This window comes from Dermochelys coriacea, chromosome 9, assembly GCF_009764565.3.
Source record: "Dermochelys coriacea isolate rDerCor1 chromosome 9, rDerCor1.pri.v4, whole genome shotgun sequence".
NCBI classification, from domain to species: domain Eukaryota; kingdom Metazoa; phylum Chordata; order Testudines; family Dermochelyidae; genus Dermochelys; species Dermochelys coriacea.
Genome location: NC_050076.1, coordinates 8,284,732 through 8,309,573, shown reverse-complemented (window position 1 = coordinate 8,309,573; position 24,842 = coordinate 8,284,732). Strand labels below are relative to the sequence as shown.

Below are 24,842 nucleotides of genomic sequence, written 5' to 3'. Positions count from 1 at the left end.
TGTGAGATTGCGGGGGGGTGTGTGTGTCAGATTGCGGGGGGGTGGGTGTGTGTCAGACTGCGGGGTGTGTGTGGGGGTGTGTGTCACTGTCAGATTGCGGGGTGTGTGTGTGTGTGTCAGATTGGGGGTGTGTGTGTGTCAGTGTCAGATTGTGGGGGGGTGTCAGATTGCGGGGTGTGTGTGTGTGGGTGTCAGATTGCGAAGTGTGCGCCTTGTGTCTGTGCGCGCCTGAGTCACGGTGCCCCCGTGTGCCAGTGTCGCGCAGCGCGGCCGCGCCCCTGCGCGCTGTACCCGTGGCCAGGCTGTTTGTGAGTCCCGCGGAGCCGGCGGCGCCTCCATCCCCGCGGACCTTCGCCATCGGGCTCCGGGGCCCCCGGGCGTCCTGCCGCCGCAGCCCCCCGGCAGCAGCAGCCGATGCCGCCCGCCCGCCCGGATGGACACACCCGCTGTTTCGCCCCAGTGAAGGTCCCAGCTCGGAGCGCGGGGAGCCGCCGGCCCCTCACCCCGCTGGCCCCCGCAGCTGGGGCCTCCGCTGCGCCCTTGCGCCTGCAGCGGCTCCGGGAGCTGCCCTGAGCCGCGCAGCTCCTGCCGGGCCCGAGCCCCCCCGAGCACCATGGCCAGCCCCGGGGCCGGCGCGGCGGCTGCAGCCCCGCTCGCCCCAGGCTGGGAGCGGAGCTAGGCGGTGGGGGCCGTGCCGGGAGCCCCATGATGTCCAGGATGAACGTAGCTCTCCAGGATCTCAGCAACAACGTGAGTAGCAGGGCTGGGGGGCTCGGCCACGGGCTGCAGCCCCCACCCCCCGGGGGAGCCTGGCGCTGGAGCAAGGCAGGACTGGGCAGCCAGTGCCAGGGCGACCCCAGAGCCATGCTCAGGACAAGCCCCTGGCTCCCTCCACACCCAGGCGACCCCCAGGCCAGGCAAGACTATGGCAGCTGAGGGTCTCCAGAAGGACCCTTAAAACTTGTTGTGACTTGCTCCCCTGCCCCAGAGCACGAGGGGAGGGAGGCAGTGCCAGGGCCCTGGGGAGCGCTGGGGGCTGTGTGCAGGGGTGCCAGGTGTCCCTGAAGCTGTGGGAGGGAGGCTGGTGCTGGGCTGGCCTTGGTACCATGGTAGGGGCTTAGTCCACTGGGGGTTATAACCCTTCCCAGAGACGAAGCCCATGGGGCTGGAGAGGATGAATGGGAGCCATTGAATGGTCTTGGCCCCACTCTGCAGCCTCCTCCAGAGTCCCTGCACAAGGTGGGCTCCCTAGAGAAGGAATTCAGCCCACCCAAGGTTCTAGGGAGGAGGCTGGGAGTTCATTTCTCCTGTTCAATGAGGGGTTTGAGAGTAAAGCCCTGGAGGTAACCTCCAGTGGCTGGGGGCACTGGGGGGAAAGGGCATCTTGTGACTACAGAGGTCAGGGCTGCCCCCACCCCTAGCAGGAGGTTAGGTCAGGGGCTGGCCAACCCCTTTGCAGGGTGCCGCAGGGTTGGCAGAGAACCTAGGGCCTGCAGCGCTGCTTGGCCCCACCCTGCTGCCTGGGTGCCTAGATCCTGTGGCTCGGCCCCGCCCGACACCCTGAGAGCCCTGAACCTGCAGCTCAGCCACCCTCCTGCTGAGTGCCCAGACCTGTGGCTGAGCCACACCCACCCGCCCGAGGAGCTGGGGTCCTGCAGCTTGGCTCTGCTGCCCCCTCTCCAAATGCCTGGATCCTGCAACTCGGCCCCACCCCACTCACCCTGGTCTGGTGACCCAGCCCAGCCCCACTCCCTGAGTAGCTTGGGGCTCAGCCTTGCCTGCTGTTGGGGCCTCATCCTGCCGTGCTCTGGTCTTTGGAGCCATAACTTGCTCATCACTGCTGAAGGCTCAAGCTTCTCCGTGGTGATGCTCAGCGATATCAGAAGTCCCAGGACCTCTGGGCAGCAGAGCTGGGACTGTGGCACATCCTAGCACCCAGTCCCACGGGGGGGGGAAGTTCACAGTCAGGCCCAGTGACCTGGGTGGATACAGGGAGGGGGTTGGTGTTTCTTGCTTCAAAGGCCACTTACCAGGGAACCTCTCTTGGACTCAGCACCAGAGACCCCACTGCAGCACGGTCACTTGTGGCCCAGAACGGGCGCCTCTACTCATGGCATGACCTCCCTCCTCTCCTTTTCCATTGCTTGGGTCTCTAGAGGCATGGGAGATGTCCCTGGGGGGCCAGTGTAGGGGATGCCAGGGCCAAGGGCAATGCAACGGGCGGCTGGGAGGATTCCTGGAGTCTGTATTGCGGTGCCAGCACACCCCTGCGGGGTCTCACTGCATCAGGAGAGAGCCTTGGAAAGGAGAGTGCTTGTGATGGGGTGTGTGGGGCCTGGGCTGCCCTGGAGAGGCCTACGTGGCCAGGCGGTTACCAGAGCCAGCTGCACCACGCTGTGGGCAGGAGGCTGAAGGAGCCAGTGTTATAGGCACAGCAGAGCTGCCCGTCCCCTTGCTGGGCAGGTGGTTGGGGCATTCTGTTTGGCAGAGTGGGGCAGCTCTCTGTCATAGGGCACTATGCTTTCCCAGGTGCAGGGCCTCCCTGAGCTGGAGGGGTGGGTGGGGGGAATCCCTGGCTCAGATGAGGCTGCCAGCAGGATGCGGAGACATTTTCACAGATGCCAGCGGCTCCCAGGAATCCTTCCCCAACCAGGGAGTTTCTGCCAAATGTTTTTTCTGAGCAGACTCATGCCCATTTCCTGAGCTGGCAGCATCTTTTGTGCAAACCCCAGAGCTCGGTGGCTAGCGGATTGCGCTGCCTCTTGAGTCTTTTTGACCCGGGCCCTGGCGCTCACGCTCCAGCCACTGCCCGAGCCACCTCTCACTGTGAAACTGGGCTCCCCAGTCTTACCTTTGATTTTTCCAAAACTCCCTTTCTTACCCTCACCCCTGGGAAGGAAACCTTGAAAACGGGAGCCAAGTATAAGTGACATGGCAGTGTTGGCCCCAGTCTACAGACGGCCTCAAACAGGAGCTGAGAGGGGTGAACTGTCCCCATCCAGCTTAACGACATTAACCCTGAAACCTAATGGCAATTTTAAAGTAACTGTCATTAACTATTTCACTGTTGGTCAATTAGCAAAATCAGCTATCTTGTGTGCTTATCACACAATCCCAAACGCCCTTCCCAAGGAGCAAATCCCCAGCTGCTCAAACCCACAGGTTTCCCCCCTCATCTACGAGGCTGTCTAGCATGGGCAATGCCAAAGAAGTCCCAATGAAATGTCCAGCTAACCAGCTGAGGGGCCCCTGCTCCTGCCCAGTGAAGTCATCTCGTTCCCAGCCTTCATTTCTGATGTAAATGAAGCTTCATGATTGAGGCCTTGTCTAGACTAGGCTCAAAGCTGCATTAGCACTTTCTGACTAAGGCCAGATCTACGGTTGGAATTTGGCTTGCCGCCCTCTGCCCCAGTGTAGACGTGGCTAGCTCGACCTAGCTACCATTGCTTGGGGAAGTGGTGTTTGGGCAGTGATGGAAAACCCCTTCTGCCACTGTAGGATGCATCTACACTATGGGGTTTTGCTGGCATAGCTATGGCTGCACCGTAGCGATGGCGCTATAGCCCCCCGCAGTGTAGACAAACCCTAACACCGTTGAAAGTCTCATGTAGACAAGGCAGGGGCGATTGAAAGGGCAGGCTACCTGGTCTAGTCTATTTTTTACTTTGATTGCCAGTCACTTGAGGGATCAACCTAATGTAAAGACCGAATGTTTGTAGCCTGGAACAAAAGTGTGGTGAGTGTCCACACCAGCCTTTGCAAGCATGCTAGGCAACTCAAGGGGCAGGGACACATGGAAGGCAAGGTGTCCTGTCTACACTAGAACAGGTTAGCTAACACTGCTATCATCACAGCCTTGTATCCCAGTCCAGACACAAGCCTTGCTTCCTACTACCATCTTTAGTAACCTGGCCCCCATCTCTCTGCAGCACAGAGAAGCTTTAGGGCAGGGGTTCTCAAATTAGGGGTTCTGACCGCTCAGGGGGGTCACAAGGTGGTTACATGGGGGTCACAAGCTGTCAGCTCTGTGGGGCTAACAGCCCTGAGTCCCCATTAAATTAAATTACCCCCCTTTTTAATTTCTAAGGGAGGGTCATGCTCAGAGGCTTGCGGTGTGAAAGGGGTCACCCATACAAAAAGTTTGAAAACTTCTGCTTTAGGGGTTGCAGGGCTACTGTCCTCCATGTTTTGGCCATGCCCCATCTCCCACTACCCTCGCTTGGCTTTAGGGGGCACGGTGCTGCCTTCCTTGGCTATCCCTCATCTCCCACCACCTCAGCCTGGCGTTATGGGGAGCTGCACTGGGTATGCTCCTTGCCCCACCGGAGAGGAAAGCTCAGGATCGAGGCTGATGCCTGGGTTATGGGGCACCAAGAGTAATGGGAGGGCTGCGTTGAAGAGGGGGAGGGAGCAGGGCGGGTGGAGGCAGCTGGGTGTGAGGGTGCTGGGCTGGATGGGAAGGGGGAAGGAGCTGGACTGGGGGAGGCTCCTCTCACCCAAGAGAGCGTCTCTCTGAGGTCAGTGGAAGCCCATTGGGCTGGGCAGATATGGCTGCTACAATTGAAGTGAATTCCCCTTCTGAGCTCCATCCAGGCTGCTGGCGCCAGCCTGCCAAGGCAGCCCGTTCCAGATGTTTCTTGGACTGACCACATCTGCATGGCAGCCGTGCAGAGAGAGGAGGCAGTGGAAATTGCTAGGAAATGAAGCTGCAGGTTGCCTGGGAACCGAGGACTGTCTCCATGAGGCAATCTGACACCTGTCAGGAATGCTGATGTCAGAGCGGCTTCTGCAGAGGCTGCCATGGCAATCCACAGAGGGCGAATGGACGCAGGTTGCTCAGGGGCAACTGCTGGTGCCCGGTGGGGGCAAGAGCTTCCTCTTCTCCACTGCACAAGCCTGGCAGCGCCACCTGGTCCTGCATTTGAGTCGCTCAGGGGCCAGGCAGGGAAGGAACGTGACCCTCTAAAGTTGCAGGCAGAGGGAAATGCATTTGCCCACTCTTGGTTGGCATTGCCAGGACCTGCACCCTGTCTGCAAGGAGCCCCTTGGTGCCCTGGGAGATGATTCAGGCTCCCTGATTCTCAGAGTGCAGGATCAGGGTTTTACATAAAGGGAAGGCAGGCAAGTGCCACTGTGGTGCACCAGCCAGGAGAGGCCATAGAAATGGAGCGCTCCAAGCTGAGGGAGATGAAATTGTCCTGCTGTAGACAGCTCCATGGCCCCTCAGCTCTGCCTCGGTGTCACTGGGCCCAGCGGCCCCTGCAGGATCCTGGCTCTGGGTCAACTGGGCCCCGTGCCCCCCTGCAAATCCTGGCTCTGGGTCAACTGGGCCCCGTGCCCCCCTGCAAATCCTGGCTCTGGGTCAGCTGGGACCAGCGCCCCCTGCAGATCCTGGCACAGCCCTCTGTTTTGTCATTTCTAGCCTGCTTTTTCTCTCTGCAGATGTCTGATTACAAACGAGCTACTTTCCAGGATGATGAGGGGGCGGATGCGGCTGGGGATGGAAGCGCCTCTCCTGATAGCGTGGAGGTAGGATCATGCTACTGGAACGTGCGCCAACATGGGGCCTCTTTTAGACCAGGACAGGGCGCGGCTTCTTAGCAGCCAGAGCCCATGCACTGCAAGGGAGGACACAGCTCGGCTTCTGGGCCTTTCTGGATTCCCATGGGAGCCCCGCCAGCTCGTGTTCAGCAGCAGAGCTATTAATAAAAGCTATCTCTGGGGAAAAAGAATTTCATTGCCCAGGTTAGTTACCGAGCATCTGATACCACCGGCTGGGACAGGAGAGGGAAAGAGGAGGAAAAGGTGCTGTTTCCCATGGGAACTAAAGCTGATTTTGCCTCCTTTTCCCAAAGGCCACACGCCTGTGACTCTGCCAGCCTCTCTGTCCTGCTGTGCATCCTCTCTTCCCCACACTGTTCCAGTCCTGGGCTCCCCACACACAGCTCTGCCGCTGCCCCTTAGTCCTCCCCCACAGCCCCCCTGTCTCTCCTGGGACGGGGCTGCCTATCACATCAACTTGTATGGACCTGGGTGGCAGTTTTTAGAGGTGATTAACCTCCCCGCAAGCCTTTTGGGAGCCAAGGCTTCTCTTTCCACATGAATGGGCCCCGGTGTCCGGCCCCGGCTCCCAGGAACGTAGCTGTAAGGGTGGGCAGTCCTTGTGGGGTCTCCAGGGGGGCAGATCCAGCTTTTCCCACTGGTTGTTCCTCTCCCAGCCAGATCATATGGACTGTAGGCAGATAGGGGAGCTCTGACAATGCCTGACCCCTGCTCTTCCCTCCCACCCTCCAGCAGGTGCCATCCAAGTCCAGCCACGGGCAGGATCTGTTTGCAACGCTGGATGGGTCCCGCTCCCAAGAGAATTGCTGTACCCTGGCGCTCAGTGCTGGGGAGGGGCCACAGCATCTCTTCACTCCCACAGGCAATAGGGCAGCCCAGGAAGAAACAGGGTGGCACTGCCATGGCGGGGAGGGTCTAAGGCAGGGCTACCATGAGGGAAGGGTGGAATGGCACTGCCAAGGGGAGGGCCTCAGGGTCCCCCTGCAAGGCTGATTTGCGGCTATTTCTGATTGTGTGTTTGCGTTTAATCCATCAGATGCCCCTTAATACACTCTCCCCTTCTGTTCCCTTCCCCCCCACACACACACTCCCTCTCTCTTTCCCTCCCAGGTGGGGTTCAGGAAAGGGGTCCCCCCCTTGCTGAGCCGCCTGGGTTCACGGACCCAGCTGGAGCTGGCTTTCTGTGCCATCTGCCTCGTCACGGCTCTGCTGCTGCTGGGCTCTATGATTGCTCTGGGCGTCCAGTACAGCAAAGGTAGGAGGGGGTGGGGCTCACACACCTTCGCTGCAGCCCCCCAGCCCATCTCCCTGCCTCTCTCGCTGCTCATCAGGCACACGCTGAAATGGCTGGGGCTACTCACTAGAGGAAAGATCCTGGGCCTGTCCCAGGGAATTGCTGTGTGGGGAGGCTCCCCTGGGCTGGAATTACCCTGGGGAACAGGAGTTGCTACCAGAGAGTGGGGGACGTACGGGGACAAGATTCTCCTGGGACTGTCCGGCAGGAAGTAAACAGTAAATATTCTAAGAGACCACGTGACCCCAGCCCAGGGCCTCACCATGCTGCTGAAGAAGGGTGCTGCTGCAGGACTCGGTCTCCCATCTCCTGAGGACTGTGGGGGCCACCTCCCGCGCCCCTGCATTGGCAATCACACTCCCACTGCCCCCTCTCATGGGCATCCAGTCACCAACACAGGAATGGTCAATTGCAGGGTTGGGAGGCAGGGCTCCTGGGCTCTGTTCCTAGCTCTACCACCGACTTGTTGCAAGGCCCTGCCACTCTGTGCCTTGGTTTCCCCACTTGTTCGTCCTGGGACCTAATGACTGTCTCTCCCCAACAGACCCTTCGCACAGCACATGCCTAACAGAAGCCTGCATCACGGTGGCCAGTAAGATCTTGGAGGCCCTGGACCGGGAGACTAATCCCTGCGAAGACTTCTACCAGTACTCCTGCGGGGGGTGGATAAAGCGGAACCCATTGCCCGATGGGCGCTCCAAGTGGAGCACTTTCAACAGCATCTGGGACCAGAACCAGGCCATCATGAAACACCTCTTAGGTGGGTGTAGCCCTGTGCTGGGGTACCCCCTTGCGCACAGGCACAGAGAATCGGGGAGGGCAGCACTGCAGGAGGGTGCCTGGTGGGTTGTATGGACAAAATGCAGCCCAGGCTGGGCCAGGGAGAGACCCTAGGTCATCAGGGATCGGCTTCCCAGGGCCTGCCCTGAAGAGGAGAATGCCCATACGGTCAGGGATTGCAGGGGCTCCCCCCGCACAAACGCTGGATGCGGATAGGAGACATTCCAGACATGGCCAGACAGGCTCCTCAGTCCAGAGGCTGATGAGTCTCCTGGATTGGCTCCATTTGGCCAGTGGGCCAAGCCCAGCTGGTGCTGGTGACGGAGATGGGGCGATAACCTATTTGGGCATTCAGCTGCTGGCATATAGTGCTAGGTTACAGCTTCTTGGAAACAGCACAGGGCAGACTGAGGTCTATATCCTGCATCAGCTTCCACGCTCTCTCTGCCGCAGTGAGGGCACACTGGCTGGCAGTCTGTCCCACATCAGCACTGGCTAGGGGCAACCAGTGGCACGCTAGCCGGCAGTCTGTCCCACACTGGCACTGGCCGGGGCACACCAGATGCACCTGGGCAGACGCTTGGGCAGCTGCAGGGGACAGTTCCCTGGTGCCATCACTGGTGGGGATCATGCCGTATAATCTGGGGGAACCTAACCCACATGAGACTACATGGCGATACAGGGAGCTCCAGATATAGCAGGAGGGTGAGATGGGACCCAGGCCTAAGGCATGGTCACAGGTCGTGGTCACAGGCACGAAGTTCTAGGAGACCAGGGCCAGTCTCCAAGTCCCTCCATGTGCCGGAGCCCTCCTGTAAGGGACGAAGTGACCGAGTCCCTCTGGTTATCCACTCCCCAGAGAACGCCACCTTCAACTCCAGCAGCGAGGCGGAGAGGAAGACCCAGCGCTACTACCTGTCCTGTCTGAAGGAGCAGAAAATCGGGGAGCTGGGCTCCCAGCCACTGATGGACCTGATTGAGAAAGTGGGTGCCGGGGAAACCAGACCGCCATGAGTTCTGGGCGGGAGCCCAGCTCAGGGAGGGAGGCTGCTCAGCGCACTCGCCTCTCTGCAGGGCAAAAGTCTCTCCATTGGGAGACCATCCTGGAAACGGGCTGAGGCCCTGGGAGCCTTTGCCTGGCCAAACGCCATTCCCACCTGGGCATGGCTCAGGGGCCCAGGTGAGACGAATTGCCGGGTCACCAGTCTGCCATACACGGAGTGTTCACGTTCCTGTTACAACTGGAGAGCTGCCAGCAGAGGAGCCATGCGCCGAGCTGCTCTCTTCCTTGGCAGGGGTCCCTCCAGGCAGGGTTGAGGCCCACTAGTAGGGGTGGGAGTTTACACTGGACGGGCTGAGCCCTATTTCCAGGGCTGTGATTCCTGCCTCCCCCTCACCCCATGTGTTATATTTCTCATCGTGTATGTGATGTGAGAATCACCCCTCTCTGAAGGGGGCGTTTCTGTGCCTGGGGTAACACAGCAGCTGCACAGTTGAAGCACAGCACCCCCTTCTGCTAGGCAGGGGCAGTGCGCATGGTGCACAGGCCAGGTGTAGTGGGTAGCACAGTGCCCCCTAGTGCTGGGCTGGGAGCACAGGCAGCGTGTACAGGGCAGCTCCCCCAGCCACCAGTAATGGCTGGTGCACATGGGGCACAGGCAGAGCTTGGAAGGAAGCACCCCCAGCAGCACCCCCTAGTGCTGAGCTGGGGCCACATGGGAGAACACCAGCAGCACCCCCTAGTGCTGGGCTGGGGACACATGGGAGAACACCAGCAGCACCCCCTCGTGCTGGGGTATAGTGCATGGACCACAGACAGGGTATAGAGGGTCTCTTGTTCTGGGTGCGAAGGTGGAAGATTAAAGCCAGAGGAATTTGGCAACCCAGAGAGGCAAAAGCCCAAATCCCTGCATTCGTGTTTCCTGCAGATTGGCGGGTGGAATATCACCGGACCCTGGAACCAGAGCAACTTCATAGAGGTTCTGAAGATGGTGTCGGGGACCTATCGGGCCTCCCCCTTCTTCACGGTCTATGTGGGCGCCGACTCCAAGAGTTCCAACAGCAACGTCATTCAGGTAGCCCTGCACCCATGCCCCTGTGAGAGCTGGGGTGGGGGCGCGGTGCCAGAACCTCACACCGAGCTCCCAGGTGCAACAGAGCCAGAGCAAACCCCTTCCATTGCCCCTACCTCGGAAACATCGTCACCACAAAACGGGGTTGGAGGAGCCAGCCAGGCAGGGGGGAGAAGGGCCCATAAAGAAACCTAGCCAAGGACAGAGGAAGCACAGGGCTATCATGGCTGGGCATTTCTGACTCGGGCCTTAAGTGACCCAGTTCAGACACCCAGCCCTCTGCCTGCCCCCTCCTGCCTGGGGACACACTGGGAGGGGTTCAGTGCAGACGGTAACTGTTTTGAGGCCACATCACATACCTGGTCATAAAACGGTGCCAACGCCCGAGAACCCCACTTATGAACACCACTTGGGGATTCCCCACAGGTCAGATTTGATGGCCCTGGTCTACTGCTGAGGGCTGGGGTTGCCACAGTTCCTCCACCCCCACTGATTCCCGGGAATAGCCATGACTGGATGTGGAGACAGGGCAGGGGGCTTTGTGCTACAGAGCAGTGACTGTGGGTATTCGGTCCAGGCTCATTTGTTCTCCATCTCCAGGTGGATCAGTCAGGCCTTTTCCTCCCCTCCCGGGATTACTACCTGAACAAGACAGCCAATGAGAAGGTAGGGGGCCTGGTGGGGGCAGACCATGCACACCATCCCTTCCACAGAGCCAGCCTCATGAGCAAGCCCGAATTTCACGCCTGACTTCCGGTCTGCATTGGTCTAGCTTCAGCTCCCAGCCACTGGCCTATCTCTGCCAGCCTGACGAGCCCATCATCAAATTTTGGGGATTGGTCCTGCTTTGAGCAGGGAGTTGGACTAGACGACCTCCTGAGGTCCCTTCCAACCCTGATATTCTATAATTCTATGAAATATTTGGTCCTCATCTAGGTACTTTCAGCCTGATCACATCACCCTTAGCCTTCTCTTTGTTAAGGTAAATAGGATGGAGCTCCTTGCGTCTCTCACTATCAGGCAGGTTTTCTCATCTTCTAATCAGCCTCGTGGCTCTTTTCGGAACCCTCCCCAATGTGTGCCCCATCTTGGAGATGACCCAAGAGGCCTTTGCTCTCTGAAATGCGCATTCCCACCCCAACACCCTGGGTAGGACCCACACCTTCTTGTGCTCCTGACACAGATCCAGCCCAGGGGGTGGAACGTGCCCCACCCCAAATCACAAGGGGCCGAAGGAAAGGGACCCCCGAGTGCTAGGACCCTGGATTGGAGCCTGTGCTGGGACCTAGTTGGCAGGACATCTTGGTGGGGGGAGGTTTGGGAACTTAAGAGCACAGGATCTGACTGATTCTGTGGGGTTGCCCCTGCCTAGGTGACTAACCCCACAGCCTCTTGCTTGAGTGACAGGTGCTGGCTGCTTACCTGGACTATATGGTGGAGCTGGGGATGCTGCTGGGTGGGGAGAGAGTCTCCACCCAGGAGCAGATGGAGCAGGTGCTGGAGTTTGAGACCCTGCTGGCCAATATCACCGTCCCCCAGGACGAGAGGCGGGATGATGAGAAAATCTATCACAAGATGAGCATCGCAGAGCTGCAGGTGGGTCCTGGGGAAGGGGGCCAGCCTGGTGCTGCTCGGGGAGAGGACTAGCATGGTGCTGCTGGAGGTGGGTGAAGAGCAGGGGATGGGGGAAGGAACCAGTCTAGGGCTGCTGCGAGCAGGGGCTGGGCTCTGTCCTCTGGCAGGTGTTGGGGATCAGTAGCGGGAGGCTCCCATTTGCTGGGCAGGTCCCGCCGTGGCCTGGAGCAGCTGGGAGAAAAATCCAGAATGAAAACTGAGAGACGAATTCAATTGAGCCGAGTCCTTGGTTACATCTCGGAGCTGCCTGGGCACAGTGTGAGGGCCCAGCCCAGGGTACATGGGGAGAGGACAGCCGCACCGCGGTAGCCCCTTTCTGTGCCCCTTCTGCTTCCCCTGGGAGCCCCTGGCTGCTTTCCCCACACACTCCAGGCCTCTGTTTTGCTGGGCTCTTTGTTGCCCATCCCCCCACCCGGATTTCATTAGGATTCCGGCAGGGTGGCAGCTCAGCTGCCTGAGTGTCATTAATGCCGGAGGCCTGGCTGAGCAGCATCCTAAGCAGCCGGGAGCCACTGCTGAGCTGCCTCCACCATCCCGCAGGCTCAGCACGTTCAGACCCGTACGCCAGGGTGACCAGGTGTCCCGATTTGATAATGACAGTCCCGATTTGTGGGTATTTTTCTTATATGGGCTCCTATGACCCCCCACCTCCATCCTGATTTTTCATGTTTGCTGTCTGGTCACCCTACCATACGCAGAAACATGGGGGACCCCTGCCGGCCATCGCTCATTTTCCAAGGCCAGCGGGTCAAGGGGGTGTCAGCATCCCCAAAGTCAGACAGAACGAGCAGCTTCTGGGTGAGATCCCCCCTCAGTCCCGCTGCACCGTGCCCTGTTACCCCACTGGGGTCCCTAACCCCCGCTCTGTCACTGCCCCTCAGTCCCGCTGCACCGTGCCCTGTTATCCCACTGGGATCTCCCTCCAGCTCTGCCACTGCCCCTCAATCCTGCTGTACCATGCCCTGTTACCCATCTCTGGGTTCCCCCCAGCTCTGTCACTGCCCCTCAGTCCCGCTGCACTGTGCCCTGCTACCCCACTGGGGTCCCCGATCCCCGCTCTGTCACTGCCCCTCAGTTCCACTGCACCGTGCCCTGCTATCCCAGCTCTGAACTCCCCACACCCAGCTCTGCAGCTGTCCCTCAGTATTGATGGCACCCTGCTATCCCAGCTCAGGGGTCCCCACACCCCCAGGCCTGATCCGCAGTGCCCTGCTGTCCCACCTCTGGACTCCACACACACAGCTCCATGAGTGCCCCTCAATCCCGACCCGCAGCCCCCTGCTATCTCAGCCCTGAATTCTATTGCGCTGGGGAAGGGGATGCCAGGACCCTCACCCCAGGGTATAAGTTCCTGGCAATATAGAAAATCCAGCCTTCGTCATCATGGTCACCAAGCAACCAGTCACCATAGCCACAGGGAGAGACACAATCCTGTCTAGTGGGAAGAGAAGTCTCTTAGGAGGCTGAGGCAGGGGCCAGGGATGGGGGATCGGAGTGAGGCAGAGGGGCAGGGCAGGGATGGGAGAGGATCAGGGGGCTGGGAGTGAGGCAGAGATTCAGGCAGCCAGTCTAAATGATGGGGGGCTGGAGTGAACCTGAGGGACCTGAAGTGTTTTTCCAGGGACATACATCCTCCTCCTGCCCCAGTGAAACCCACCCACCAGCCCTGGCTGCCTTGTGGGACGGGGTTCCCTCGCAGGGAGGTGGCCCTGCCTGGAGCCCCAGGTACCCGGAGCTGGGGACCCACCCTTGGAGCCAGGGAGGAGCAGCGCTCCCCCTCACAGCCCCGTGTCTCGGCAGGCTCTGGCCCCCGCCATCGACTGGCTGGATTACATGGCCTATGCCCTGACCCCGCTGGAGCTGAGCGAGGCAGAGCCCGTGGTGGTGTATGGTCATGAGTACCTGCAGCAGGTCTCCGAGCTCATCAACAGCACAGAGAGAAGGTAAGAGCCCCAGCTGGAGGGAGGGGCTGGCGGGCACCAGCAAAGTGACATCAGGGGTCTCCTTGCAGCACCCATTGGGAAGCAGGGGCCATGTCCATTGGGGATGAGGGAGTATCTGTTCAGGGCAGTGCCTGTTGGGGCATGGGGGTGTGTCTCAGGCCCATTGTGGGGGTAGGGTGGGGGCATGTGTCAGGGCCATGCCCATTGAGAGGATGGTCTGGGGGCATGTATCAGGGTCATGCTCATCGGGGTGGGGTGAGTAGGTGGGGATGTCTCAGGGCGGTTCCCATCAGGGGCAGGGTTGGGGTCTCGGGGAGTCAATGTGGCTCTGTCGTTTGCAGCATTTTGAACAATTACATGATCTGGAACCTGGTTCAGAAAACTGCCTCAAGCCTGGACCAGCGATTCGAGGCGGCCCAGGAGAAGCTGCTGGAGACCCTCTATGGCACCAAGAAGGTGAGGGGCTGCTGCATGGGGCACACCGGACCAAGCCACTGGCATCAGCCCTGAGGCCCCTTTCTCTATGCACATAGGGGAACCCTGTGCCCTGTGGGTGTTGACACCTTATATGCCCCTGGGAGACCCCAGGGGATCCTCAGCCAGGGCCTGGCCTGTCTGGGGCGTGGGGTAATGGGGCGCCGATGTGAGTGGCGAGGCTGCTAAGGAGAAGATGCCTGTGCACCACACAGCTCCAGCCCTCGGTCGGAGGCAGAGCACACCCTGCTGGCTGCGAGCAGGGGATGCTGGGTGATGGGGCTGAGCTGGGACAGCCAGGGGGTGACGGCAGGGGTAGCGAAGCGCATGGGGGCTCTGGGGCAGGGGGGGAAGTGCAGCACAGCAGGAGGGGTGGAACTCGGGGCAGCATAAGGCAACGCAACCAGCATCCCCTAGAGATGCAGACAGGCCTCAGCTTAGGGGATCCTTGTCGGGGGGCGGGAGAAGCTCAGCCCTTGAATGTGTGTCCCCCACACCCCAGGATGGCCTGGCAGAGCCTGAGAGGGGGCAGGCAGATATCAGGAAGGGTTCCCCATCCAGATGAAGGCCCGTCTGCCTTGGAAGAAGACAAGGCGAAGGGACATACCTGAGGTCCAGGGACCCCTTGACGACATGATGGGCAGGCCATACAGAGCAGAGAGGAGGGAGCCCTCTCCCTCTGCCGCAGTGCTTGGGGCCTTGGGAGGTCAGAAATTGTGTCCTCCTGTGTCAGGGCATGAGCTGGGCCCTGGCCCCTGCCCCACAGCCAGCAAGGACTTGGGGACGTGGCGCCAACCCTCCTCAGGTCTCACCCTGTGTCTCGCTCTCTCTCTGGAGTCCTGCACCCCTCGCTGGCAAACCTGCATCTCCAATACCGACGACACGCTGGGCTTCGCCCTGGGCTCCTTGTTCGTGAAAGCCACCTTTGACAGAGACAGCAAGGAGATTGTGAGTTGCCCTGCCCTGCCCTGAGCCCTCTGGCCTCCCTCACACCAGCACTCCTGAAGCCCCTTATCCCCCTTTCACCCTGATCCCCCCACCGCCCCCCGAAACTTCCATACACCAGTTCTCTTGCAGCCCACCCTCCGATTCCTCTGCAGATCCCAATTTGTCTTATCTTCCTCTATTTCCTACCCCTCCCCAATTCCTTTGCAGCCCTTCAATTCGCCAGCAGTGAACTCCCCAGCTCGAGGTGCCTCTGTGCAGCATAGGGCAGGAGTACGCAGAACAGAGAGAAGGGAATTCCCTGCCCTACCAGTCACCCAGGCGAGGGGAATTCAACCTGGCTGCATGCGCCCTCTTGTTCTCAACCACTGCAGGAGCAGGGCAGTCCCCACAGAGGCGATAGGGCTAGGAGGCAGGGCTAGTGCTGCACGACAGTCTCCAGGGGACGGGGGTGCAGGCTGGCCGTGGGGGAGGAACTGACTCTCCCACTCCCCCATAGGCAGAGGAGATGATCAGCGAGATCCGGGCGGCCTTTGAGGAATCCCTGGAGCAGCTTGACTGGATGGACAAGACGACGAGACAGGCCGCTAAGGAGAAGGTGACTGCCGTTCTGCTGGCCTCCCAGACCTCAGCAGAAGGGGAGCCAGCCCAACTCCTGCCCTGAGTTAGAGGGGAGACGATGTCAGAGCTGACTCCAAATAGTCCCTCCCCAGGCAATGCCCCCTGCAACTACTGCTACTGCGCATTTCCCCCGCATGAGACACGAGGCAGGAACATCCCGGGTCTCTGGGACATGGGGGTCCTGGTGGCGGGGAAATCCCAGCCATGTAGTCCCACTGGCTCCCTGGCAGGGAACCCCAGCCCTGTGCTCCCTGGAGTAGCAGTGCTTGCTCCCATGTGACCCACGCACACTTCCCCTGGAGGAGCCAGGGCTGTACACGGGGAGCTCCCAGGTCTCTCCCTGCTATGATCTGAGCCGCTGGCCTCACCCCCTCTCCGCAGGCAGACGCCATTTATGACATGATCGGCTTCCCGGACTTCATCCTCGATAACAAGGAGCTGGATGACGTCTACGATGGGGTAGGTGGCCCTGGAGCATAGGGACCTGGGCCAAGAGTGGCTCTGGGATTGCAAGGCCAGTGGGGAGCAAGTGGCTCCCAGCTGCTTGTGCCGGGCACATGGCAGGGATCCAGTGAACCAAAGGTCCGACTGAGGTGAGATTTTGCCTGGCGCCCATCCTGCTTGTCCCACCCAGGGTATCTGGGCCCACTGGTGGGGCTGTGCAGTGGGGATGGGATCCAGGCCCTCATTGCTATAGTAACTGAGTGCCTAAAGTGATCTATCTACCCCCATCTCACCCCTTCACTGTGTGTGGGGTTGGTGGGGTGTATCCTAGCCCATCTCAGACCCCCCCATCCTGTACTCAGCCTGCAGGGTGGAGGGGTGCAGCGCTAGCCCATGTCAGCCCCTTGTGTTTCTTTCTCAGTATGACAGGTTTCAGAGTAGCAGCCGTGTTAGTCTGTATCTGCAAAAAGAAAAGGAAGACTTGTGGCACCTTAGCGACTAACAAATTTTTTTGAGCAGAAGCTTTCATGGGCTACAGCTCACTTCATCAGATGCATGCAGTGGAAATGCAAGTCCTCCTTTTCTTTTTTCTCAGTATGAAGTCTCTGAAGACTCCTTTTTCCAGAACATGCTGAACTTCTACAATTTCTCTGCCAAGGTCATGGCCGACCAGCTGCGGAAACCCCCCAACCGAGACCAGTAAGGAGCTGGGGCAGCATGGGCACCTTCCCACCCATGGCGGCAGGAAGCGGGGTGGAGGGTCAAGACAGGGCATGACCGGGAGGCCGGGGGCTAGTTTTGGAGCATGGCTGGTGCTATCAGTCTCGTGCTAGAGGGGGTAAAGGGAGATCCTGCCCCATTCTGCTGCCACCCTCACTTCCAGGGTGGAGCTGCAGCCTGTGGACATTGCCAGTCCCAGCATGCAATGCTCTACCTGGAACCTACCAGCTGACTACACCTTCAGGGGCAACTTGCTCCTTCCATCCAAGGTGGGGACTTGAGAAGCATTTGGCCCATTGGAAGATGCTCCCCCAGGCAACCCCACTCTTGGCACACATGCAGCCGTGCATCCTTTCACAAGCACACGCGCACTTGTTCATGCCCCACAACACAGTCACAGTCAGAGCCAGGCGGGCCCTGGCGCGTATCAGAGACACACCGGCAGCCGCCTGCCCCCTCTGTAATAGAAAAAGACCAGCCAAGACCAGCGGTGAGCTGGAGCCGGTTCGCTAGAACCGGTTGTTCAGTTTAGAAGCCCTTTTAGAACCGGTTGTTCCGTGACGGACAACCGGTTTTAAAGGGGCTTCTAAATTTAACCGGCCAAAAGTGGTGCCTTAGGCACCGACTCCATGGGTGCTCCAGCCCTGGAGCACTCACAGGGAAAATTTGGTGGGTGCAGAGCATCCACCGGCAGCTCCCCGCCCCACCCCCGGCCCCAGCTCACCTCTGCTCCGCCTCCTCCCCTGAATGCCCCGCCCCGCTTCTCCGCCCCCGCACCCCGGCTTCCCACGAATCAGCTGTTCACGCGGGAAGCCGGGGAGGGCTGAGAAGCAGGCGGCAGCTTCCCACTCAGGCCCAGGGAGGCGGAGGTGAGCTGGGGCGGAGAACGGTTCCCCTGCGCCCCCCCATCCCCCCGGTTAGCTGCTGCGGCGCGGGCGGCCCTCCTCGCGCCCCCCCACCCCAGCTCACTTCTGCTCTGCCTCCCTGGGCCTGGGCCGAACAGCTGATTCGCAGAAAGCGAGGGGGGGGGAGCAGTGCCGAGAAGCAGAGTGGGGTAGCGCGTTCAGGGGCGGAGGTGAGGTGAGCTGAGGCCGGGCGTGGGGCAGGGAGCTGCCGGTGGGGGCTCTGCACCCATCAGAGTTTCCCTGTGGGGGCTCCAGCCCCAGAGCACCCAGGGAGTCAGCGACTAAGGTGCCACTTTTGATGTGATCAGTGGGGGAGTGGCCACTCCCCCTGCTCCCCCCCAGCTACGCTCCCCTGCCCCTAAGAGCCAGAGGGACCTGCCGGATGCTTCCTGGGAGCTGCCCAGGTAAGCACCACTGGGACTTCCCACCTCGCCCCCCGGCAGGTGCCTCTGGCTCTTAGGGGTGGGGTGGGCACCCACTACGGTGGCCCACGAGACCCTCCTGCCCAGTTCTGGGGGCAGTCAGGGGACAGGGGTGGATGGGGCAGGAGTCCTGGGGGGCGGGGGTGGGCAACGACCCCCTCAAAGGGTGAGAAGGGAACCCGTTGTTAAGATTTTGGCAGCTCATCACTGGCCAAGACCCCAGAGAAGGGGGCCGATGTCCTGCTATGTTCCTGGCCAGCCTTTGACTCATTCCCCCCAGCCCCAGTCCCTGGGACAGACCTCAGCTCCCGGACAGCTGAGAGACTGCTACAATGGTGCAAGGCTCAACCAGCCCCCATCACTTGAGCCGAGTGTTTCTGGCCAGATCAAAAGGGCCATGGTGAGGCTGGCTCTGGGGCTGTTAACGCTGGGTGCGGAGAGGAGCTTCCCCCGTGTGGCTGGCTGCTCCTCCTGCTGGGGCCTGTCCTGGTCCTTTGCTAGCAGGGTGTCAGGTGCAGGGGGAGAAGATGCCTAACATATTTGACCCTCCCTAGGTGGAGCATGACCCCACAGACCGTCAACGCCTATTACCTTCCCACCAAGAACGGGATCGTCTTCCCAGCTGGGATCCTGCAGGCTCCTTTCTATGCCCGCAACCACCCCAAGTGCGTCTGGCGCTCTGGGCTCTCGCCGGGTCATGCCTGTGTGGGTGGCAGGAAGCGGCTGGGGAAGGAAATGAGGCCCATTGGCAGCTGTAGGTTCCTGGGTATACTCAGATCTGGGCAACCCCCTCTCTCACACGGGCAGCACCTGGTCCCAGAAGCATGGAGTGGAGCTTCCAAGGCAGAGACACTGGGTCTGAGCTGCTGCTGTCTAATTGCTAATCGAAGATTCCCCAATCCCTGCCTTCCCAAACCTGCCCCTGATCAGAGAGGAGCCTCCTGCCCAGGGATCCCAGTGGGGTGGGCACTCGCTAATGCCCTCAGCTATTCCCTCGGTCCCTTAGGAAGCAGCCTTGCCCATGGCGGCTGTGGGCTCAGGGTGGGGTAAGCAGTCACAGGAAGTCGGTGGGCCCAGCGTAAGACACTGGGCTCATTCTGCCTGCTCACTGCCCTTCTCACCCTCACGAGAGGGCAGGACCTGTATCAGCCCTTCCCTCGGGGAGTCAGAGAAGGGGGCAGCCTTAGCTCCAGTGCTGTGGAAGAGGCCGGGCAGGTGTCACCATCCCAGCAAGGGTGGCCAATGGTTGACCCATGGTGTTCCACAGGCTGCACTGCTCTATCCGCAGGGCCAGGTCCATTGCTAGGACTGGCAGCCTTCCCACCGGGCCAGCCTTCAGTGTTAACTAGGGCAGCTGAAGGCAGAGTAGATCCGTTTTATGCCCATTGGGTGCCAACCTTGGGCTCTCAGCAAGCTGGCGCTGTAGCCCTTAGCTGGGCAGAGTTTATGCTTTGCCCAGTACTGACACCAAGTGACTCTAGGTAAGGATCTACTCCAAGCCTGGCCTGCTAGTGCAGCGCATGTTACGGGCAGCCATCCTTGGTGGGTTTCCTAGCTAGACATGTGCTTCGGTCAGTGGAGTCTCACCTCCATTGGGCATCCAGTTCCCCGGCACTCTGCATTGACTGCTCCTCGAAAGGACACTAGGGAGCACTGGGAACGCAGCATGGGGCTGACTCACTTTGCTGCATGAGCAGCGATCAGGGAGGCTCCAGTACCACTGGGATACAGGCCATGTGAAGAGCTTAGACAATAAACTAGGGTTTCTTCTTGACTTCACCCAGGGCCCTCAACTTTGGCGGCATCGGAGTAGTGATGGGGCACGAGCTCACACACGCGTTCGATGACCAAGGTAGGACCCAGCTGGGCTGTCAGGCTCCCCTCTCAGCTCCCCGGTCTCTCGCGCACACCCTGCCATTCCAAGAATGTGCATGGGCCACTACTGGAAAGGACACTTGGTACAGGGACACCATAACCAAACAATCCTTATACTGGATAGAGAGGTGACGCTATCCCACCCCCCACCAGGCACAGTGCTCCCAGCTCCTCTTCATTGCAGCCTCATCCTGTCCTTTGCATCATGGAGCTGCGCAGCACCTCTGTCCTGTACATGTCCCGCAAAGGCTCCCAACATCGCTCTCCTCTGGACTACCAGTGGCCTTGCCATCCATTCCATCCTGTGCTTTCCCACGTCATCTTATTCCTCATGGCCAACACTCCTTGCCCACATTAGCTTCTTTACAGCCCTCAAGATGTCCTTTCCCTTTGGCTGGCTCTCCTCCCCATTTTGTTTGTCCTCCTGTCTCCCCAGGTGACACCTGCAGGCATCTCCCCAGGCTTCTCTGTGCAGCTTTCGCTTCTGCTCCATCTGCTTGGTGAGGACCCATGTCTCTGCATCTTGAGCCATAGCTAGTGGCTGGCAATTCCCAATCCCCTCACTCCACACTGCTCCTTGTGGCTATTGGGGATCTTCCCCTTTTTCAGCTGGACACGTGTTTGTTTTGTTTGCATCCTCTCTCTGCATGCTGTGTAGTGTTGCTAGGCCACGGCCAATGGTGGAAAGCAAAAGGCAGCTTTGGTGTGATTGGAGCCTCCATGCCAAGACTCACTCCCTGGGGGTCTGGTTGAGAAGTGGGTTGAGATCCCATACTTTCAGGGGTACAGAGAATGCCACCATCAGGGTAGGGGGCCTGTGGGCTCAGAGCATTAAGAATGAGCATGGAGACTTTCACCTCTAGGCTACTGGTTCATAGCCAGCCCTGGGTGGCAGGGAAAGAGCAAGTCATCCAGGACTCTTTGGTGGCTGAGGTGAAGCGAGCTGGGATCCTGGCCAGTTCCTGGCAGCCAGAAAAACCACCAGCACAACCAGCGCCAACTGACCCCATTGTTAGCAACTGAAGAAGCCGAGGACCGAGCAGGCCATGAAGTGTGATCTCCTCTTCTAGAGAGGTCCCGGCAGGTCGAAGAAAGCTCATACAGCTGCTGCCTCTCCTGCTGGAGAGATGAGGTCATCAGTCTCCAAGGCTGCACAGCCACCATCCTGGCCGCAGAAGATCCTGGGAGATGATCTTGTCCTTTCCCTGTTGCTCACTCACAGAGGCACCATGGGTAGGGAGGAATCCTGAAGCCCATAGAACAGGTGCTCCATCCCCATCCTGAGCTTGACTGGCCTGTGCCTCTGATTTTTCCCTTTTCATGTCCCTCTCCATTTTAGCAGCCCCTCTGCTGCTAGATGCCCCCAGTCATGGGCAGCAGGCTTAAGATCCCATGTCGAGCCATCACATGGACCCTTGTAACTTACCGTAGCCTTTGGGCTGCTTGCAACATCCTTCATGCTGGAGGCCACTCGGGATGGAAGTGAGACTGTACTGGGGGTTGTGGCTCAGTTCCCTAGCGGGCCACTTGAGGAGAAGGCTCCAGAGACAGGTGCAGGTGATAGAACTGTCGCTGCCGGCAGCACCTCCTCCGGCTATTTATCATGCACCGGGTTGTCTTCCAGGTCGAGAATACGACAAGGAGGGGAATCTGCGTCCCTGGTGGCGGAACTCCTCCCTGGAGGCCTTTAAGAACCGGACCGAGTGCATGATGGAACAGTACAGCAAGTACATGGTGAACGGAGAGCATGTCAATGGCAAGCAGACTCTGGGTGAGAACATTGCAGACAACGGGGGCCTGAAGATAGCATACAATGTGAGTAACCCAGCGAGCCCGCCCCACAGATCCTAAGGCCAAGATTCAATTCCCACTGCCCCCTGATTCTGAGTGGAGCATCACTCTGTTTGCTGCTGTTTCACAGCATGCCTTCTTGATTCCCTCCAGGCCTACAAAGCCTGGCTGCAGAAGAATGGAGAGGAGAAGCACCTGCCTGCCATGGGGCTCACCAACAACCAGCTCTTCTTTGTAGGATTTGCACAGGTACAGCTCTGGGATGGCACAGATGCCCCTCAATCTCAACCTGCAGCCCCCCTGCTACTCCAGTCCTGGGCTTCCCCACACACAGCTCTGCTGATGTCCCTCACTGCTGTTGACCTGCAGTCCCCTGCTAGTCCAGTTGTGGACTCTCCCCTCCCCCCAGACACCTCTGCCAGTGCCCCTCAGTGCTAACCTATAGCTCCCTGCTATTACATTTTGGGAACAATGGGCCATGGTTTTTAAAAGGCCAGAGTCTACAGTATTGAGACCCAAGAGAAGAGAACCAAATGAGCTCCTCAGTGAGGCCAGATGGGACTATCCTAGCCCTCCACAGCCATACTAAGGGTTAGGCCCCCTCCCAGCTAGCACTCCATCTTCCCCTAGCTCCATTCACCACCTCCCCAACGGGGCAGTCTTGGGGCTGCTGCTGCATTGGGAGGTACATTCCCTGTCCCAGTGCAGGGCAGCCTTGGCCCATGGTGCCCAAGGCAGGAAACTAGTTGAGAAGAGGGTGCTGCTCAGCAGTTGTCTGGGTTGTCTGGCTGGGCATTGGGCTGAGGCTAAGGCCAGGTCTGTGCCTCCCTAATCCTGGTCCTTGTTGTGTCCCTCGCACAGGTGTGGTGCTCCGTGCGCACTCCGGAGAGCTCACACGAGGGGCTGGTCACCGATCCACACAGTCCAGACAAGTTCCGGGTCATCGGCACCCTCAGCAACTCCAGGGATTTTGTTGAGCACTTTAAGTGCCCGATGGGCTCGCCCATGAACCCCGGCAAGCACTGTGAGGTGTGGTAGAGAGGGTCTGGCAGGGCAAGGAGGCGTGTAGCCAGGGAGGGGGACAGAGACTCTGTATATATACAACCAAGCAACTTCCCCAGGACATAGGCAGGTAGGAGCACACAGGTAGAGTCCCAGAGCCATGCCCCCCCGCAAGCCTCTTGGATGGGGACACTTGGGGGACATCTCCGGGAATAGCCAGTGGCCTCAGCTTCTCAGCTCTGGCTTGTCCTGTGCAGGCTGCAGGCTCCTCCCATCTCAGACAGAGCTCCAGGAGGGAGTGTAGGAGCCGCGGTGTCCTGCACCACCTGCTGGGTGGAGCCTGGAACCCAGCCCACCTGCCTTGGTCATACTTCGCCCCGCGCCATTGACCCCATCCCCACTATCAGCACCGGCCCCCATGGCACATTGCCAGGAGTGTCAGCCCAGGGTCTCCTACCTGAGCCCCACTCCAGCCAATCAGTCAGCCATGCCTCCCCCAGCTCCCCAGCACAGGGTCATCGGGACCTGCCCACCCAAGCAGGGCATGGGTGGAGAGAGCCTTCAATGGCTCACTTTGGGTAACGCCAGCCTTTTCCTTACAGCCCCGCCCTGTGGGTCTAGTCTGGGTGCAGCTCCTCCAACGCAAGCAATGCTGGGAGTGCTGGCATCGTGTAACCGCTGAGTGATCTAAAGCAGCTAGAGCAGGTTGAGATGCCCCCAACGGTTAGAACGACAGTGCCAGTGCTCCCAACAGTGACCCCATCAGGGGGCAGCACGGGCACTGCAGCAAGGAAGGGGGCAGGCTCTGAAGAAAGAGGCCAGAGTAGACAAGGCCAGTTATGGGAACACTGGGTGGGATGGGGCAGAGAGCCTCCGGAGCCTGGTGTCATCCCAGGGACGGGCATAGCCAGGGTAGGAAGGACAGCACCCACAGCAACACGTTGCCCCTGTTGCCAGGCTGGGATGCAGGGAGATGAGACCCTTCCAGGGCACAAAGGGCAGGAGTGCAGCTCCCCTACCGCCACTCTGGGCACAGGGAGGTGAGGCATAATTTGGGTCTGAAGGGCAGCAGCCCAGCACCCTCTCGTGCCAGGCTAGCAGGGTGGAGAACATCCACAGGCATTTTTTATCTTTTTAAACCAACTGGAACAGCAGCAGTTAACCCTGGGAGGATCCCTTCTGACTATGGGATCTTCCCCGGAATTTGCCCTGAAACAAGCCGACTGTTCTAAACCAACTCCGATCCCCTGCCAGCTTCCCTCCCACTAACCCAACTGTGTGCCAGGGCAGGCTTTTTCTGGATCGTTTGAGGGGGGATCTGACAAGGCGTCTGAAAGCTGGGAGCTTCAGACTGTGAGCTGCTCTCGCTTCTGGGGCATTTTCTTAACCTTCTTAGGCTCATTGTAATCCAAAACCAGCTTGGCTTAGAAACTCCCCATTTGCTTTAGTAGGTTGATCATGGTGGGTACTGGTGCCTTGGACTAGCTTTGAGTGGTTCTTGATGGATTTATTTAACGATTAAAAGCAGTTTCCACTTTCACACTGGGCTCTGTTCTTAACTCCGCACAGTCCCACCGTAGATGGGGATAAGCCCCAGGCAGGGTACGACTCAAGGGGAAGGGGTGGATTCTGTGGGGAGTGGGAACAAACAGACTGGCGGTGGGGCAGAGTCTGGGGAGCGCAGCATGCGAGGTCCTTGGGAAATCCTGACACGGAACACTTCTTACATTTTAAAAAACCTAAGGAAATTCCCAGGGGGCCAGGCTGGGGGGCAGGCTTGTTAAACTGGAGTTAAGACTGGAAAAATCTAGCAGTGACTTTCGTGAACGTTCTCCAAAAACACCAATCTTGAACAGTCTGGAAATTAGGTTACACGTACATTAAAAAAAAAAGAAATGAGCAAGTCTGCAAATGTACAAGTGAGGTCATTCAACCAACCCTAACACCGCCCCAGAATGGGGCACCATCAGCCCCCCCCGGCTTCTTATGTTCACACACTGTCTAACTAGGGGAGTGACATAGGAAGGGCTGAATTTTGGAGTGACAGGGCAATTCCTATCCCCCACAAGGGGAAGCTGCTCCCTAAGGGAGATGGGGTGGCACTAACCCCAGTTGGAGTCACACTGATTTGCTAGGGAGATGAGCCCCATTTCCCTAGCAGATCTGTACCCCTCCCCCGACCCATAATAAAGCAGTGGGAGCCCCTCAGCCTCTGTTGATGGAGTCAGTTCTCCTACAAACAAGCACAGCTAAGGGCCAGGCATCCCCTGTACAGCAGGACCATTCCCAGCACTGAGCCCGCATGCACCTGAGCACATGGTAGCATGGGGACACACATCCCCCAAACCAGCAAGTCT

General features: G+C 59.2%; 1 protein-coding gene across 1 annotated transcript; it reads left to right on the top strand.

Moving 5' to 3' along the window:
• The first annotated feature begins 220 nt into the window (after positions 1-220).
• Positions 221-24,366, top strand: ECE2 (endothelin converting enzyme 2). Its single transcript, XM_038417275.2, has 19 exons — positions 221-750; positions 5,443-5,529; positions 6,673-6,817; positions 7,401-7,616; positions 8,496-8,620; positions 9,565-9,711; positions 10,309-10,374; positions 11,116-11,304; positions 13,144-13,286; positions 13,628-13,742; positions 14,598-14,708; positions 15,205-15,303; positions 15,708-15,785; positions 16,366-16,469; positions 18,372-18,482; positions 19,602-19,669; positions 21,317-21,507; positions 21,637-21,732; positions 22,345-24,366. Exons 1-19 carry the CDS (start codon positions 706-708, stop codon positions 22,519-22,521), a joined length of 2,313 nt encoding a protein of 770 aa, XP_038273203.1. The 5' UTR covers positions 221-705; the 3' UTR covers positions 22,522-24,366.
• Positions 24,367-24,842: the final 476 nt, after the last annotated feature.

Bases quoted from the DNA above. Each gene is read 5' to 3' on its own strand.
- ECE2 (XM_038417275.2), top strand. From the start codon at position 706: ATGATGTCCAGGATGAACGTAGCTCTCCAGGATCTCAGCAACAAC. The intron at 8,621-9,564 runs GTGGGTGCCGGG...TGTTTCCTGCAG, and splicing joins TGATGGACCTGATTGAGAAA to ATTGGCGGGTGGAATATCAC. The intron at 21,733-22,344 runs GTACAGCTCTGG...TCCCTCGCACAG, and splicing joins TCTTTGTAGGATTTGCACAG to GTGTGGTGCTCCGTGCGCAC.